Below are 18,044 nucleotides of genomic sequence, written 5' to 3'. Positions count from 1 at the left end.
TCTGTCTCATTTGTTTGTCTCGTCGGTCCAACACTTTGGTCCAGACTGAAATATCCCAACAACTATTACAGACAGACGTTCACGATCCCCAGACGATGAATCCCACTGATCCATCCACGTCCTCTAACGTCACCAGCGGGCCGACATTTTTGTTTTTTTAGGGACAACTTTTGGATGGCTTGTCATAATATTTAGTGCATATAACGTATCCTGACTTCAAAGTCAAAGTTTCAACTTATCCTATGAAATACTTCAGCATTTCCTGAATGGATTGGCAAAAAAATGTACAGATGTCAATGGTTCCCACATGACAAATCTGACTGACTTTGGTAATCCCCTGACTTTCCCTCTAGCGCCCCCATTAGGTAGACATTTGTGGTTTTAAGTGATGAATTGCCATGAAATGTGGTTCAGACATCCATGTTCCTCTCAGGAGGAACTGTAATAACTTTGGTGATCCCCTGACTTTTCATGTAGCACCATCATCGGCTCTTGGTTTATGACCAAATACCAGCAATGCTAACGACATTCCCATCATCCTCAGCTGTTGCACGTTTTAATTGCTAATTAGCAAATGTCAGTAGAGCCCAACAGAGCTGCTAGTGTGGCTTTATTTTATGTTACTGAGAACATTTTTGATTTCTCTGCTCATTTTGATCTTTCCATGCTTTGGTGTTTAGACAAAAGTATTACAATTGTGACTAATCACTGTTAATTATTTAGGATCTTTAATATCCAGTAATTTTATTTTATACCATCTGTGGTTTCAATTCAAACCCTGTCTGCCCCAATTGAACCATTCTCCGTTGATTTGTGAGTCAAATAGGAAACTATGCCTGCAGTTTTTCCAAATAAAGTCAGCCTTCCAGCTAAAACCCAAATTCACCCAAACCCAAAGTGGCTGCCTCTATTTCCATCCATACAGGTAGAGATGTTAGTTTATCCTGAACTAATAGACAGTTATCTCTACACAATAACATATTTGCATACTGAAAAAAGCTCAACATCTGCACTGATAATGCAACAAATTGATTTATATTCATCTGAAAAAGGTCAAAAGCCGAGACCTTTTCCCTGCCAGCTGTATACTGAAGCTGCGAGCACGGCAGATATATCTTGGCAGATGCTAAACAGAAACTGGACTCCTGATGGTTCTCCGACTGATTAATATGCAAAAGAAGTTACACACCAGATGATAGAAACAACAGTGGATGTCTGACAGTGCTGAGAAACCCGGCTTGCATGTATCAACTTTCTCCATAGACAGCCCTCATATTCAGTATCATTTGATCCATCCTGCACCCACAGAGCACAGGGGTTCAAGTCAACCAGTTTAAAAACCCCATCGTGTTTCTCCCATCGAGGTTTTGTGCTTGGTTTGAATACATGCTGTGTACTTACAACTGACAGGGAGGAGTGGAAATCGGTAGCTACCCTGCAGAAAATCAATTTATTATTGCACGCTAAAACGCACTGGGTTTTAAAATGGATCCCATGTGGGGTCAATATTGCACCGATGCAACACTGGGTTAATTTTACCAAGTACCAGTGGGTAGAAAGTCACCCACCAGATGGCTTGTTTTGATCCAGTAGCCCAACAGCATTATGAAAATAACAACACTGGGTCAAATACTCCACTGTCACTGGGTCAAGTCAACCCAGTATTGCGTCAGTGCTTTATTGACCCCACACTGGATCAGTTTTTAATCCTGAGGTTTTAGTGTGTATGAACTGTATAATCATTAGAACAGGAATCAGCAGGTACCAATGCTTTCTGTTATCGGGTCATTATTTTGCGGCGTGCTAACACATTCACGGGCAATTATGCAGTTAAGACTGAAATCAGACTCAACTGATACTGATCGTTTTTAACTGTTTAAATGGCCATTTCATACTTTCCACTCGTGTCTGTGTTCAAGTGTTCTCATTTTCACCTGTGTTGGCCCTGTATTGATGATGTATTGATATGCCTTGATGACTTACTTTCTTAAACATTTCAGCAGCCACAGGTGGTACAGCCACAGCAGAAGGTACAGTATTAGCAGTGTTTTCAGAGCCCATAATAGAGTTGAGATTTCTGGATTCAGTAGTTAAATCAACAACCGTCTCCCGCTTGTTTCCAAAGCTGTGCTGTTTGTACAGAACATGTAGACAGCCTAGACTTTGCTGTAAATACGCTGAAAATTACATTTTGTACTTGTTTTTGCTCATGTAGACGTTGGATGTAAGCTCAGTTCACTCATTCACTTGCCATGGTGGTTGCTATGGAGCCTGAGCAGCAGAAACACAACTTGGTGACATATGGCCTGCAGTAAATAACTCACTCCATGCAGGTGAGTTAACACTCTCCTTGGTTGGACCGGTTTGTTAGCTATGCTATCTGTCTAGGTATGGTTTCTTCAGTTTTGCTGACCTGGCTTTCCTCACCTCCAGCGAGAGACGTTGTGCTGGCCACGGGGTGCATAATAGGTTGGATTAACAATCAGGCAACTGCCAGTCCCTCAGGGATCACAAACCCGAGTCGGTCTTTGGTCCTTTAATTAACTGCAAATTTGTCAGGGAATTTGCACTTCTCAAATACAGTATCAGCAAAGGTTGGTCCTGCATTATTACCTCATATTGTGGCCTACATCTATCATTGGACCTTCATTAGTTTGCCTTAAATTGAGCTCATGTGGTGCGTAACTGTAGTCGTGTTCCCCTAAAATAGTTTGTTGCAGAGGTGTCTTGGTCTGGGGGTGTATTTTCAGCAGCACAGGCTCTACCAATGATATGTTGTAGGACTTCTACAGGCAGCAGTGTGTCTCTGTGATCCTCTCACTCTTCTGCGACTTGTTACTGTGATCATGATGGTGATGCTACTCTACGGAGTACAATACAGTGTAGATTTGAGAATTTATAATATGTAATTTAGACAATATTATAGATACAAGATGAAACTGACAGACAGCACCATGACTTCATCAATACGCAGCACAGTTATTCGTGATGGGAACTTGGAGGCTTCAGAGTACAAACACTGGAGGGGCACAACAAAAAATGTTTGGTGCCCCAAAACAGATGAATCCACCCACAGCTACTGTGATGCACTCAGTGCATCACTAATATTCACAATCCTGTTTGGACTGTGTCTGTTCACTTGTTTATTTGTTCTATACAGATTGGTCTTTAATTTTGTAGTCTGTAATGTCCTTACAAAATCTCTAGATTACATTAATGTACTCATCATTACGCAAACAATTTGACCTATTTCCCCTGCACAGCAAGTGACACCTCTTGAATGAATTGAATGGCATTTCCATATTCAATAGGCAGGCAGGGAGGTGGTGTTCTGCTGGACCTGCAGCTCTTAAATGGATGTGCAGCACACTTTCTCCCTGGCTCTCATTCACATGTCTTTATCAGAGGTCTGCAGCGCTAATCCTCTTAATCCCAGTCAACAGAGGCGGAGCAAAGCCTCTCGTTGCGTTTTCCAGTTTCCTCCGCGCACTTACCGTGAAGCGTTTGTGCGCGGTGCGTGGCCGACGGACTTCACCGCGATGTGCAACGTTGTGTTTTCCGTAGAGTAGCTGCCTGAACGGTGCGTCCGAGAGGGAGCAGATGCCGCTCTTGCCATGACTTGTCCCGGGAAGCAGAGCTTTCAAGCGGCGCTGATCTTTCTGTCTGTCGCGCAGCTGACTGCAGGTACAGTAGCTGACAGACACTCACTCACTCACTCTGCGTTAATCTAATGCATTCATTCTGTAAATGCCACTGTGTTACAGTTTTGTGCGAGTTGTTAAAACGCTCACGCTGTAAATCGGTGGTTCACCGGGAGAAATAGTTCAGCTGACTTTAAAAATCGCCCACATCTTATTCCCAGACAGCAGTTTAACGCTGTTTTCAAGAATTATGTGTTATGTCACAGAGCAGCATGAATGAAGTTTGTTTAACTGTGAGGGATACACGATTCAGCACAGGTTCGAACAATCGCATTTGTTAAGTCAAACATTACAAAAGACAAGTGCAATTTATATTATTCTTAATTTCTTTTATTGTTAAAGCTCTGAATGCAAAGAAAGGAAGTAAAAACAACCTGTTTTCCACGTGAGGTCACCTGTAAGGCAGTAGGTGTTCAGAGACTGTGTGTTAGGTTAATGTTCAAAATAGCTTACCATATAACTTTGAATTATTTTAAAATCAAAGCAGAGAGTGCTTGAGTGGTAGAGCAAGAGCAAGAGTTTGACAGGCTTGTGGTTTAAATATTCTCACAAAATATGCAGAATATTGTCACTTTTATTCTTAATTTCCTTTTCCCAGCCAGTGCTGGTGCTGTGTGGTGAGATCATGGTCATTGTTTTAGTTTCATGCATCAGAATAGCTTTGTTTCATTTACACTTCAGATGAAAGTTGTTTGCTTAATAGATAAAAAAAGAAGAAGCTGAAAACAGTTGGTTGATTAATCAGTTGATCAGTTGACAGGAAATTAATCCGCCGCTGTATGATCCCTGATTACTCGCTTCAGACATTTTTCAAGAAAAAAACAAAAAACAAAAAGCAAAACAATCATTCTCTCAAACCAGCTTTTACAATATGAGGATTTGCAGCTTTTACTCATCATACATGACAGCAAACTGAATGTTTTGGGGTTTTGGGCTGCTGGTCACACAGAAAAGGCAATTTGAAGATTTCACCTTTGGCTTCAGGAAGGCGTGATTTGCATGTTTCATCATTTTCTTGTATTTTAAAGATGAGTCAAGAGAATAATTAGTCAACAAGTCATTTATTTCAGTTACTGCAAGTGGTGGTCCTCAGGCTGTAATACTGCATTTTCACACAGAGTTCAATTAAAGTATATTTTACTATTGGGTTGCATTGTATCTTTCTATAATAATATTAGTATGATGCTAATAACAACAATACAAGTCTCTCAGCTCTGTGCTTCTCTAACTTGGAATTGCATCTGAATAATAACTTAACAGATTGGTAAGAATAGTTTATCCATTTGTACCTGCTTTGCTGAGCATCTCAGAGGAGGAATTCAGTTCTAACTGACTGACTGAGGCTGTACTTTTAAGCTGAGGAGTAGATGCATTTTATAAACATTTATAGGAGATATGAGTTATTGAGGGGAGCTGCAGAGCTATCCGAACCTGATTAGAGTTTTTGAAGAGTGAAAGGAAACGTGTGCACACATTCCAGGGTGTGTGAAAATAAGCAGAATGTTTCATTTTAAATAACAAGAAGCTTCCTCAAACTCACTGATTGGATTGAACTTTTTGTGATACGTTATCTAACAGCTATATGTACAAAACTGTGTCCACAACGTCCTTTACGCCCCTTAGGACAAACAGCTACAAAACCAACAATAATCTGTTGTTGCGCTGCTGTTAGACTTCTGTTGCATTCACTTTCATTGATTTCTGGTTGTCTTCGCACAGTTTGATTTGTTGTGGCTCTATCTTTATGTTTAAATACGCGGATGTGAATCCAAAATCAATATGAAGTCACATGCCAAGGGACTGTCCAGTTTGGACACCTGCAGTGTGTCATAACTACAATCACTGCCTCACAGTTACATGCCCTCGCCAATGGTGTCACAGTGAAGTTGACCCTTTGACCCTTAGATGTAACATGCCATCACTTTATCCTATGAAGCATTTGTGTAAAATTTTGTCAGAATTAGCATATGAATTGTTGAATCAAAAATGTGTTTTGACCATTGACCACCCATTTCTGATCAGTACATTCTTGAGTCCAAGTGAATGTTTGTGCTAATTTGAAGAAAATTTCCCAAAGGCGTTTCCGAGATATGGCGTTCATGAGACTTTGATGGACAACCTGAAAACATAATGCCTCCAGCCTCAGCTGTCACCAGCATGGAGGCACAAAAATGGAAACAGGGGAGAGTGGGAAATGCAGCTGTGAGATGTAGGGACGTGTGAATGTAAGGTGGGAAATTGAATGGAGGCAACTTTGTTATGGTGTCATATTAGACTGTAAGTCTAATAGATCTGATGAGTATACAACGCTAAACATCTATGACCAGATGTAAATTATGGAGCAGGAAACAGACCAAAATGTTGTACTAGTTTAAATTATTTTAACCACATCAAATGAATTGGATGTTGTGTTTGTTTATGTTGTTATGTTTGTTGTTTATGGCGCCTCCTCACCAAACAAATCCTGTTGTGTCTAATAATGCTAAACACTGGAGAACAATGTTAATATATTTGTAATATATCACTTTCTTGTCATCATCCTTTATTAAAGAAGCAATTAAACACATATGACAATGCTCAGTCATTCATCTGCTTTAAAAAAGCTTGACAAAAACACCAGCCTTGCTATAGTTAAGTTGCAAAACTACAGTACATTCAAACTTCATTAAAAACCTTGAGAGAGTTGTTGCCAAGCAACTCTGAGGTAAAAAAACAAAAAACTAATTTTTTGTCATATTTCAGTAAGCAATCCCCTGAACTGAAGTCCTGATTTCATTTTTCACCTGCTGATTTTGTCAAGAGGTCTGTGTTACCGCTGGAGGACCTTTACAACGTCCTTTAAGAGATAAGGTTGGACCAAAAATAAAGATGAATTTACCCTGCTGAAATGTACACCACATCATGTGACATCTTCCTTCATTACAATGGACATGGGCAGTGTTGTTTATTTAGAGTCAATCTGTGGTCATCTCTGTGCAGTAAATAGTCACCGGTGCACCAGATGTGCATTAATCAGCAATTTATTCCTATATGAGTAACATTCACTTAAAACTAAAATGCCCAGCTGATATAGGAGATTACTTAGACATGTAAAAAAAACTGAAAGTGTATGTACGTTGGCACAAATGGACTTAGGACTGAGTGCTATAAGCTCTAGTTATCCATTATCTTGCCATTATCTCCATATATGGTACGCAGTATAAGTGAAACAAAAATGCATTCCTCCTGTGTACAAAGAAACAGGGCAGGGAAGTAAGATAGCATTGAGAGATGGACTAACACAGTGCTGGTTTAGTTTTTTATGGGCTGTGTTGGCTTTAAGAACAATGCCATCCTTTTCTTTTGAAGTATTTATCACTCCAGCTTCGTGGATGAGACGCAACACTATCTGGATATTTCATGGATGGCTCTCAAATGTTTCTTTTCACATCTGTTCAGTAGGGAAGTTTCACTGTGGAGTGCCCCAGGGATCAATACTTGGTCCCTAATCTCTTTTTATATAAGTAGCCCCCACATTTTTCTTGACCGCTACATGGATGACACACCTCTGTAAGGAGTTAAAGAAAGTGAGGGAGTCACTTGTGTTTATGAACTTTGACCACCATCACAAGAGATGATCCAGATGTTGTTGCTTCCAGTTGTGAAATGGATCTAGTTTAGTGTCTGTTCTTATCTGCCAAGATAAAATATTTATTAATGCTTTGTCCTTCTTGGAAAGAGTATTGCAATAAGTCTACATGCTTGGATTGCTCCACTTCCAGGCCTCAAGTGGTCAAAAATGCCTCTGCCAGATTTAGTAGGTTTTGATGTTTACCAAGCTGTATGCTCACGTATGCTCTACATACTATCACTTTGACAAGATGAAAAACAGTTACCTGTCAGTACTCATGAAGATGTCATATCATGGTATCTGCTTCTTTAGAAGTAAAATTAATGTTCACTCAACAGTTTTTGTTGATACATGACGAATACAAGTGATGTAGAAGTGACAAGAATAAACCTGAGTAAACAGGTGACATAAGGGATGTTTATATAAAGTGACAAACAGCCGTCAAACTTAAGGTTTTTGTTCACTGAGTAAATTAAACTGCATGAGAGTAAAAGAGTTTGTTAGTTAATACTCAGTGTGGCCAAAATGTCAAAAATGCTTTTGCTTTGCCAGTGAAGTATAAAATAAATATTTTTACCACTTTATAATATGATTTACTTACCTTATCTTATCACAGGCAGTTATACATTTGAGCTCCTGTGTGCATTAAAAATAGTTTGATTGTATAACGTGGAATATTCTTCCCATTTATTTCCAGGTTCTTCCAGTGAGCAAGCAGTGCAGCCATGCTTATCACTCACTCACAGTCTTATCAAACAAAGCATGACAGCAGCTCCAAGTAGAATACAAGATTATCTGGGTGTTAAACTAAGAGGCATTACTCTGGTTCCTCCACCTCCAGCCCTTTAAAAGCATGGACCTCCTTACATAACAGAAGCAGGAGAATCCTGCTTCTAAAGAGTTAAAGACCACTGGCTGTGACAGTTTGTGAGTGAAACTCCAGTTACAGATCGTTAGTAAATGGTTGAAAATTAACAAATTAGTGCTGAACATTGGTAAATCTAAACACATTTGGCAGTAGGCGTGTTCTCACTTATGTCACTGCTCTCAGCTTGTCTATAGATATGATGTCAGTTGATCAGGTCACCAAAACCAAATTACTGGCTGTTAAATTAGATGATTTACTGTATGATTACATTGTCTCTGAAGAAAACGGTTATCTCACCATCTTGCAATGCGTTTCAGGTCTGAAGTGCGTGTGCCAGCTGTGTGCCAACCACACCTGTGAGACGGCCGCAGACGGCGCCTGCTGGAACTCTGTGATGCTGATTGACGGGAAGGAGGAGACCGTCAAGTCCTGCCTGTCGCCCTCTGAAATGAAGGGCCAGGTCTTCTGCTACAGCTCCCGAAATGTCTCCAAGAGGAACTGCTGCTTCACTGACTTCTGCAACAATGAGACTCTGCACCTACATCCAGGTACAGACAGTATGATGCTTTCTATCGCTGGTTTTTAAATGAATGTGTTCTAATTTTGACCAGTCAACATGAACATTTTGAACATGTAGAGACAAATGTATGAAATAGAGGAAAGATGGATGCATCCCGTCACACAGTCAGTTAATGACGCTGCCGAGTAGTTACAGTATTCATTCGACAGCAACACCAGCCCAATCAGTGAGGGATTTCCCACTCATTCTGGCCCCGGCTAGACGAGGTGGATGCTGATCCTACCAGATCCTGTGACATAACAGATCTGGCAGAGGCAAAGGGACGGCGGTTAGTGATCCTCCCCCTCCCTCCCCTGATTTATAAATAAATACTACTTTGTCAGCCATGTAGTCCCACTGCAAGTTAAGAGCCTCTCGTGGCTCTGCTGGGTGGAAGTTGGCCTTAAAGCAGAGGGGGATTACTTACACCTGTGGATATACAATTCAGTGGAAAACTCTGGGAGGTCAGAGTTACACTTAGCATGGCGGCTCATGGGGGTTTTGCTGTGGTACACTGCTGCACTACATAGATTAATGTTTAAAGTATTGTATGGGATTTTGTTCTCTTTAGCATATCTTGTTACAATTACTGACATTTTTCTTACGGAAATATTGATTGAAATAAAGCTTCTGTCCAGCCTTTTTCATCAGCAGCATTTTCATTAATCTGCCAATTATTTCCTCAATTAGATGATTGAATGTTTTATAAAATATCAGTCTCATTATCCAACAAGAGGTCTTAAGTTGTCTTGATTTGTTCAACCAACGGTCTAAAACCCAAATATATTCAGTTTATTATTGTACAGGATGATGAAAACCAGCAAATATTTCACATCAGAAATGGTGGATTTAATCAGTTTATTATCAAATTTGTTATCTGATTTATCGACTGTTTCTAATTTGCACGCAGACTTTTTAAGGGAATAAATCATAAATATAAAAAAAATATAGAACAGATCCATTCAGGTATATGCACCTTACAGCTCTGTACTTTGTCCCGAATGTTTAAACTCTCGACAATATTTACTTTTGGTCACAGTGTTAAATAAACAGTCCTTTCATAATCTTTGACACCAAGTGAAAGAAAAAACCTACGAGTTTGCCTCCCCACTGATTTATTCATCTAAGATAGTTAGACAGCATTGTCAGGCAGTGGTTACTTTCATTAAATGTAGAGGTGATGCAGGAGATTTAAAGAGTAAAGTGCTGCAGACTGTTGATGAGGACCCCGAGGCTGTGATGGTGCTGACTGTGAATGGGGACACCAGAATCAATCTGTTCCACTGCTCTGCTAAATATCAGCACGTGAGTCCGTCCACTGTGTCATTAAGGTGAAGTTAAAGGTAGCCGTTTGTTGTTTTGTGTAGCTGCATTGTCCTTTAACACGGATAGTTTCTGTGTCCTTCTATCCCTAATTTCCAAATACTTATTTAGATGTTGTGTCAGCGACTGCTGAGATTACAGCCTAGACCCATGCAGAGTCACCTAAGTCAAAGAACAGTTGCAGTTTGTGGAAGGTCTTTTGCCACTGGACCAGAGGAGAGGAGAGTCTTGTTTTGCATCATATCTGCTGAGCTCCAGTCGTACACATGGCAGGATATGTTTTTAGGTAAAAGGCTAAAGATGTCTTAGGAAACTGTGGTTTAGTTCACGACGTGTTGCCTTGCACATTGGGCCATCGGCACATGCTGCTTGTCCGGGTGAGGACATTTCATGCTTTGGGGATTTGAGAGGTCGGAAAGGGTAAGGAAAGTTGGAACCGCTTTAAGTTTCATTTTTTAAAGTCTGTATTGTAACAATACTCACATGCTGGTGTTTTAGTTGAGTTATTAGTTCCTAATGAGGCTACAATAATCCAAGTCGGCCAAATCAAGTGAGTATCTTCCAAAGTACCAAATGCTTTGTATTTCCCCAGACCTCCCATTTAATTGCAGTGCTGTTCCACAGTGCTGTTACAGCAGTCACCGTGCATGTCTTTAAATCTCATATAAACACAGCGCCCACCACCTCTGCTGTTTTTGTTTGTGTCCAGGTCTCTTCTGTCCACCCACAGTCTGAATGAAGGTCAGAGACAGAAATGCCAGGTTACCTTGTTTTTCCAAACCCACAATTCATTCCAAGGCCCTGTGGTGCACCTGTTTTTGATCAGTGCATGTCACTTACTTTAAATGAAGAAACCTTTTTGGAGGAGCGTGCATTGGCACGACAAGATTCTGCCTCTGTGTCTCTTCATTAGCTTTGATTCATGACATTTATGGGCAGACGTAACTTTGCATCTGCCAAATGTACAATTTCCATCTCTCTAAATTTTAAGATTGTCGACACATTGATGGCTTCATTTTGCTGAGCTAGTGTTCAGGTCAGACTTGTGTTTTCCTGAAACACAGTACATCAGCATATTTCAGCAGGAGTTATCCACCACTGATAATATAATGTCCTCTTAAGAAGATGATTTCAGTCGACGCTAACCCAAACACGCACTGAATACCATTATCACAGACGACCACCAGAGGGTGCAATAATCACAAGGTGCTCAGTGAATCCTTCCACTGGTTGTCTAAAGAATTCACTTTCGGCGAACAGTTTTATGCTAACAGTATTGGCTACCTTCTCATGTTGGATGTGTGTGTTTTATTAGAGAGGCCTTCGGAAGAACCCGGCTGGAGCAGTCTGCAGCTCGCTGTGGTGATCCTGGTGCCCTCCTGCCTGCTGTGTGTGGGGATCCTGCTGGGTGTGTTCGTCGTGCAAGGCCACCGCTGTGCCTACAGCAGAGCCCACAAGCAGGACCCAGAGGAGCCTCTGGATGACCAGATGCTCATGTCACCGGACAGATGTCTTAAGGATCTGATCTATGACATGAGCACCTCTGGCTCTGGATCAGGTCAGAGGAACAGATATGTTGACGCAGACTGTTTGATTCTTTCTGCGTTCAATCAAATGGAATGATTACATAGAAATATCAGCACGTGATCTTGCTGGTGGAAGTCACTTTTTTGTGTCTTGCAGGTCTGCCACTGCTGGTCCAGCGGACTATAGCTCGGACCATAGTCCTGCAGGAGACCATTGGGAAGGGTCGCTTTGGGGAGGTGTGGCGGGGAAAGTGGCGAGGAGAGGATGTGGCGGTGAAAATCTTCTCTTCCAGGGACGAGAGGTCGTGGTTTCGTGAAGCTGAGATTTATCAGACAATCATGCTCAGACATGAGAACATCTTGGGCTTCATCGCTGCTGACAACAAAGGTGTCAGATTCAAACCAGATGTCATCTAATTCACATTATAGTTGCGTGATTAATGTTCCCACATGTGACTGTGTTATTCGCTGTGTGCTGCAGATAACGGCTCGTGGACCCAGCTCTGGTTGGTGTCAGAGTACCATGAGCATGGTTCCCTGTATGACTACCTGAACAGGTACACAGTCTCTGTGGAAGGCATGATCGTCCTGGCTTTGTCCATAGCCAGCGGTCTGGCACATCTCCACATGGAAATCATTGGCACACAGGGTAAGGCTGTGTTAAAATGTCTAAAATGTCCAAGAATAGTGAAAAATGTGTGTCACAGTTTCCCAGAGCCCACATCCAACATACAAAACAGCAAATGTTTGGTATTTGGCTTCATGAATTACTTAAAAGATGAACAGATGATGAAGTTTGTTGGTGATAAATTCTATGTCAATCAACTATTAGTATCAGTAATTACACAGTAAAGCTAATACAAGTCGACTGTGCTACTTCATTAATATTAACTTTAATTGATGGCTGTGACAGATTACTACACAACACTGGTGCAGATATTTTTTTATTCATCCATTAATCCTTCATTTCCATCACTTTCATGACTTCAAGATAAAAACATTTGTGTTGATTTAAAGCACATTTTTGGTCCTCAAACCTTCTTTATGGCCTTCGTGGTTCTAGGGAAACCTGCCATTGCTCACAGAGACCTAAAGTCTAAAAATGTCCTGGTTAAGAAGAACGGCACGGCAGTCATCGCAGATTTGGGTTTGGCTGTGAAACACGACTCCACCACCAACACCATCGACATCCCGTCCAACCACAGAGTGGGGACCAAGAGGTTGGATTTACATCACAAGGCGACACATAATTAACATGGAGAAAATAGAAACAGGAAGTGAAGCTGCAGCGACTTTAAACCTGGTCCAATTTCTTTGAAATGCTAGACTTCCCATGGAGTTTGCATGGTGTTCAGCATCTGAAGTTCTCCACAGTCAACATGTTAAAATTTTTGGCCAATACCATTAACTGGCTCACAGCATGGAGCGAGCCAGGCTTTCTGCAACAAAAAAAAAGAGCAGAAACCATAATCCTGTGAGTTTCCTCTGTGTTGTGCACTTTCAGCCCCACTAGTGATTCGTAAAATAATATGCTGTTTGTCAGTCGTCTCAGCTGGGTGTGTACACAGTGCAGTAATGAAATGAACAGTGTGGCTGAAGGTCTGTTGAGAAAAAAAGTCATGAAGGACTGATGCAGAGATGATACAAATCATACAAAAACATACAGTATTTTATCTTTTTGTTAAGTGAAATGACCAGTGAGTGCTGTCACTTTTTAGAAACATGATGTTTGGATCTCTTCATGTGCAGAGTGATGAGCTGAGCGAGTTTCTTTCCAGTTGCTCCATATTTAGGATTTTCAGTTCTGATGGGACAAAGATTCAGAACAAACCCACTCGCAAATCAGTCAAGGATATTTGAAGTACTAGCCATTTTATTTAATTAAACCTTAATGACTGTTTCCTCTGCAGGTACATGGCCCCGGAAATCCTGGATGAGACAATCAATATGCACAGCTTTGAGTCATTCAAGCGGGCGGATATCTACTCGCTGGGTTTAGTGTTCTGGGAACTGGCCCGAAGATGCTCTGTTAGGGGTACTTTAAATGACACGTCCAGATATACACCCACTCGTTTATTGATATTTACTGAAATATTTGATGGAAAAGCCATCAGCAAAATCAGCACCATCAACAAACTGTCCATCTTTGTCATTTTCCCAGGACTTCAAGAAGATTTCCAGCTGCCTTATTATGACCTGGTGCCTTCTGATCCGACCATCGAGGACATGAGGAAGGTGGTGTGTGAGCAGAAACTCAGACCCAACATTCCCAACCAGTGGCAGAGCTGCGAGGTGAGACAGACAAATCTGCCATAACTGATTTCAAAAGAGTTGGGGCGCTGTGTAAAATATAAAGGCTCAGTTGTTCACAAGCGAGGATGGAGTGAGGTTCACCACTTTGTGAACACACGATTGGATAATAATGATGATAATAATGATTGCAGACTGTTTTTATTCATGTTTTACTCACAGTGTGCCAAGTTTTTGGAATCAGGGTTGTAAGTTATCACTGACAGAATAACTCATCAATGATGTGTGTTTGAAACTGTAAAAGTCAGATACAAAACGAAAACATTCTCATTGTGTTTGCAGAATCAATCTGGTTTATTGCACTCAGGCACACTTTTTGGAGTAGAGGTGTTCAGCACATGTATGAATGAATTTTTGAACTCAGTTCCCTGAATGATCCTTTTCGCTGACTGAATTAATGGCCTGTAGCATTAGAGCTCCACCTGCTGGTGACTGGAAGCACTGTACTCAGTGCTTTGGTTGGATTTGCTTCCATTCATTTCACTTTGAACCAATACCTAATGTGGTGCTATGACATTATTCTCACATATGACATTATTCTTATTTGAGCACCAAAAACTTTACTCACTGTCAATCAAAGTAATGGGAGATTTGATGTATGTGTAAGTGAAGCTTATGTTGCTCAAGTTCAAATCTGAAAAAAGTGACATTTTGGCTTTTATATTAAATAATACTGTGTCCTTGTTGATACACCAGGCTCTGCGTGTGATGGGCAAACTGATGAGAGAGTGCTGGTACGCCAACCCTTCTGCTCGACTCACTGCTCTGCGGGTCAAGAAAACTGTGTCTCAGCTGTCTGTCATCAAGGACGTCAAAGATTAGATCGATTTGCTGCCCTGCGGATCGGCACCGGTGCTGGCACTGGTGCAACACGATGGACTGACATTTGTTGGAGGCAAACAGGGAGAAATTGCTCGAACTGCCTGAGGCTGCCCTCTTCAGGACGACAACCACACTGTTCACCGCAAGAGAGCAGAATCAGGTCGTTTGATGTGCCAAAGTATTGTAGGAGGGGTGTCTGCGGCTGCTTTGCATCCAGACACCTAATAAAACAATTTGAACCAAACAGTTGAAGGAAGAGCCATATGCAATAAGAATATGTATAATGTATATACAGATTATTTTGCTACCTCAGACGTTTAAGTGCCCAAAGCTTAAAGTTGCACATTGTGATGTTTTTGTGCCATATCTTGTAGCAAACACAGTGCTGCTGAGTAGGTAGTGTGCTAACTGACAATCACAGAGGATACGGGATAAGTCATCCTAACTGGTACTGACTCGTTTGAAATGACACACGCACAGACCGTCTATGATAATTAGAGCTTTACTGTTTTCAAGTGCTTTTCCATAGTTACTGCTTCGGTAGCCCTGAGGGGCGAGAGAAAAAGAAAATTGTGGTGATCTGTTTCCGAAGTCTGATGTAAGACGTTTTCTGTACAGGTGGAAAAAAGGGTTTTTCAAGGATTGAATTTCTGAAATCCTTCATTTTTTTTTTTTTCCCAGTTGTTTGTTGTTATAATACTCAGGTGGAGGAGGTTGTGGAGGGTTAATGGGTCAAACACAGAAAGTTCCCCCCGGACACTGAAATTCATCTCCTGTGCTGCATCAAAAGTCATTGAGTTATTGTTTTATAGACTTAGTGGACTTTTCATTTTTAGAATTATTTTCAGTTTTCAGTGGTTTTGGTTAGGTTTAGGCAAGAAAGCTACTCCTTTAGGTTTAGGATCATGGTTGGATTAAAATAGACCCTTTCACAATGTTAAACATGTGTTAGAAAGGCTTTCTGGCTTAAAGCCCTGAAGTCAAACTTCTCCCATTTGCGGTGCACTTCTGCCTCTTGTTCCCCAAATGAGTATTACAACAACAAAAGAAATAGCATTTTAACAAACAAACAAAAAGAAGCTAAAACTTAAGGAACGTAGAAAGATTGTCCTGTGTTGTAGACACTGGACAAAAAAAGCAAACCAGACTTAGAAAATGGATCATCAGATTTTTTCTCGCTTGCCTCTCAGCTTCCATAGATTACAGCACCGTTATAGATAAATGGTTTGTTGAAAGGTTTGTGGAAAGGTCAATATATACCTAACAGGAAAACAACTGTGCATTTCCGAGTGGAAGACGTCCTTTAGCTAAATATGAGTTTTCAGTGCGATGAAGTTCAGACTAACCACTGTGGCTCCACGGATGAGTCAGTGAATCGGATCATTGGTCGCTCGTTCTGTTGGTACCTCGATAAGTATTGAATGGATCGCAATGACTTTTTGGACAGACAGTCATGACCACCGGAAGATGTTTTTTAATAATTCTGATGATCCTCTGACTTTAAGTCTGTCCAGCTGAATCTAATAAGATACCCTCAGGCCAAGCTTTGAACGTTTAGACTGATGAGCGGTAACAATTCCGAACTCGTCTCACCACATTTTAACAGCCTCACGGGATCAGCAGCACAGCGATAAACTCCTAAATTTTGCACATTTAAAGCTTTCAGTTACTGAAAAAAGCTGCTCTCTGACAGGTGAACTCTTAGTTGGTCGACAAACAAAAGCTCATTTCGTGAATGCGAACGTTTTGTTTTTCTCAAATGTATTTACTCACACTGGAAGCATGTTATTGAAATGATGAAATCTTAGCTACCATGCCTAACAAATCAAAACTTCAGAGGAATTCAACTCCAAGTAAATTTCCGTATTGTTAACATCAGCTTAAATGTAACGCCTACAGACAGTCCATCTCCGTTTTATAAGCCTGATGCTGTTGAACAGCAGGTTTCTCATTTTACTAAATAACTGTGATAAAAGCAACGATAAGGTCAGATACTGATGAAGGTGAAAGGTAACCAGTAAATCAGTTGAAGCCACTTCACTCGGGGAGCACAGTTTGGCTGATGGGTGCACATATGATCAGTTAAGTCCCTGTCCGATGAGGCCTGTAAAGCCTTGTCATAACAGCTTTAGGGAAAGCGCCCTCGGGTAAATCTGTACACCATGCGTGCTTGTACGAGCCCACGTGTTTGTGCACGTGACCGCGTGTGTTTCATATCATGTCAAGTGGTCCTGTATTTAAAGACGTGAATGTGATTAGTCTTTGTTTCAGTGTTTATGAAATCGGTGCCGTGGAGGAAACCTTTCCGGTCCATCATGGCTTTTAGCTCACGTCCAGCTCTGCGTCCTCAGTTAGCCGAGTTACATGCTTTCATGTAGCCGCTTAGTGTTGACACATACAAGTGGTCTGCTGTTATGACGGTGTCATGATTACTGGATGATATGTAGCATCGGCTGTGTTGCCTCTTGAAAATAAGCTATGTACAGTAGCCTGTTGCTCTCTTGGCTAATATCAGCTCATTGTCTTTCTTTTTGTGAAATGATTAGTTGACTTTAATCATGGGATCATTCGACTGTTTGTTGCAGATTACAGATAGTGAAAATGCAGTATTCAAGCGTGTGGCTCTGCCTGTGTCCTTTGAAAATACTTGTAGAGTAAATTTGTTTTTACCTGATGTTGGATCGATGCCGAGCCAAGCTTCTATTTTTTCTATTGTGTCATATCTTCTAGTCCCAGAATCAGACAGGTGACACAGAGGAGAAATGATAGCGTATAAAAGACTTATCAGTCATTCCAAAGAGGAGTGATCACCACGTGCAATTTCTGACTGGTGTCTTTTTTATATATTGTATATGAAATTGCTAAATATTAATAAATGTGATACTGCTTTCGTAAAATACGACCTACGTTCGATTTTGAAACCATCCAGTTGTTTAGATTCATACTTTGGATTAATGTGAAACTGTTTTGTGTTGTTGCTCAGATTTCATGCCATTGCATTGTATCTTTTCTCTTGCACTATTTATTCTGTATATAAATAAGTGATATCAGTGGGTCAATAAACTGTTTTTCATGGAGTGAGCTGTTTTTTTTTTTTTTTTTCTTGTGTCTTAATGTTTTTTCATGATAGACAGATGCTGTTTTTTTTCAGTACAAAGTGTCTCGCATGGCAGTTGTAATTCTGAAAGCACTGATTGTGCAGAGCTGTGCACATTGCTGCACGTAGTGAGGCAGAATTTCCCTGAGCAGCTTATTTGAAACAGGTCATTTTCATCCTCCCCATCACACATTTACCTTAACTGATGTGACTCATCTCTGCTTTCTG

At 40.9% G+C, this 18,044-nt stretch overlaps 1 protein-coding gene across 2 annotated transcripts; it reads left to right on the top strand.

The window, feature by feature from the left end:
- Window positions 1-881: 881 nt before the first annotated feature.
- acvr1c (activin A receptor type 1C) lies at window positions 882-17,797 on the top strand. Of its 2 annotated transcripts, XM_076746549.1 has the most exons (9): window positions 882-3,684; window positions 8,497-8,727; window positions 11,377-11,619; window positions 11,745-11,975; window positions 12,069-12,236; window positions 12,651-12,807; window positions 13,498-13,622; window positions 13,749-13,879; window positions 14,594-17,797. In XM_076746549.1, exons 1-9 carry the CDS (start codon window positions 3,615-3,617, stop codon window positions 14,717-14,719), a joined length of 1,482 nt encoding a protein of 493 aa, XP_076602664.1. In that variant the 5' UTR covers window positions 882-3,614; the 3' UTR covers window positions 14,720-17,797. The 2 variants fall into 2 exon arrangements, with proteins under 2 accessions (XP_076602664.1, XP_076602663.1); XM_076746548.1 differs by having other exon boundaries at window positions 13,498-13,879.
- Window positions 17,798-18,044: the final 247 nt, after the last annotated feature.

Source organism: Chaetodon auriga, chromosome 13 (genome assembly GCF_051107435.1).
Source record: "Chaetodon auriga isolate fChaAug3 chromosome 13, fChaAug3.hap1, whole genome shotgun sequence".
NCBI lineage: Eukaryota > Metazoa > Chordata > Actinopteri > Chaetodontiformes > Chaetodontidae > Chaetodon > Chaetodon auriga.
The sequence above is the reverse complement of the archived record's forward strand: the minus strand, read 5'-3'. Positions and strand labels throughout refer to the sequence as shown.

Bases quoted from the DNA above. Each gene is read 5' to 3' on its own strand.
- acvr1c (XM_076746548.1), top strand. From the start codon at position 3,615: ATGACTTGTCCCGGGAAGCAGAGCTTTCAAGCGGCGCTGATCTTTCTG. The intron at 3,685-8,496 runs GTACAGTAGCTG...AATGCGTTTCAG, and splicing joins TGTCGCGCAGCTGACTGCAG to GTCTGAAGTGCGTGTGCCAG. The intron at 12,237-12,650 runs GTAAGGCTGTGT...TCGTGGTTCTAG, and splicing joins GGAAATCATTGGCACACAGG to GGAAACCTGCCATTGCTCAC.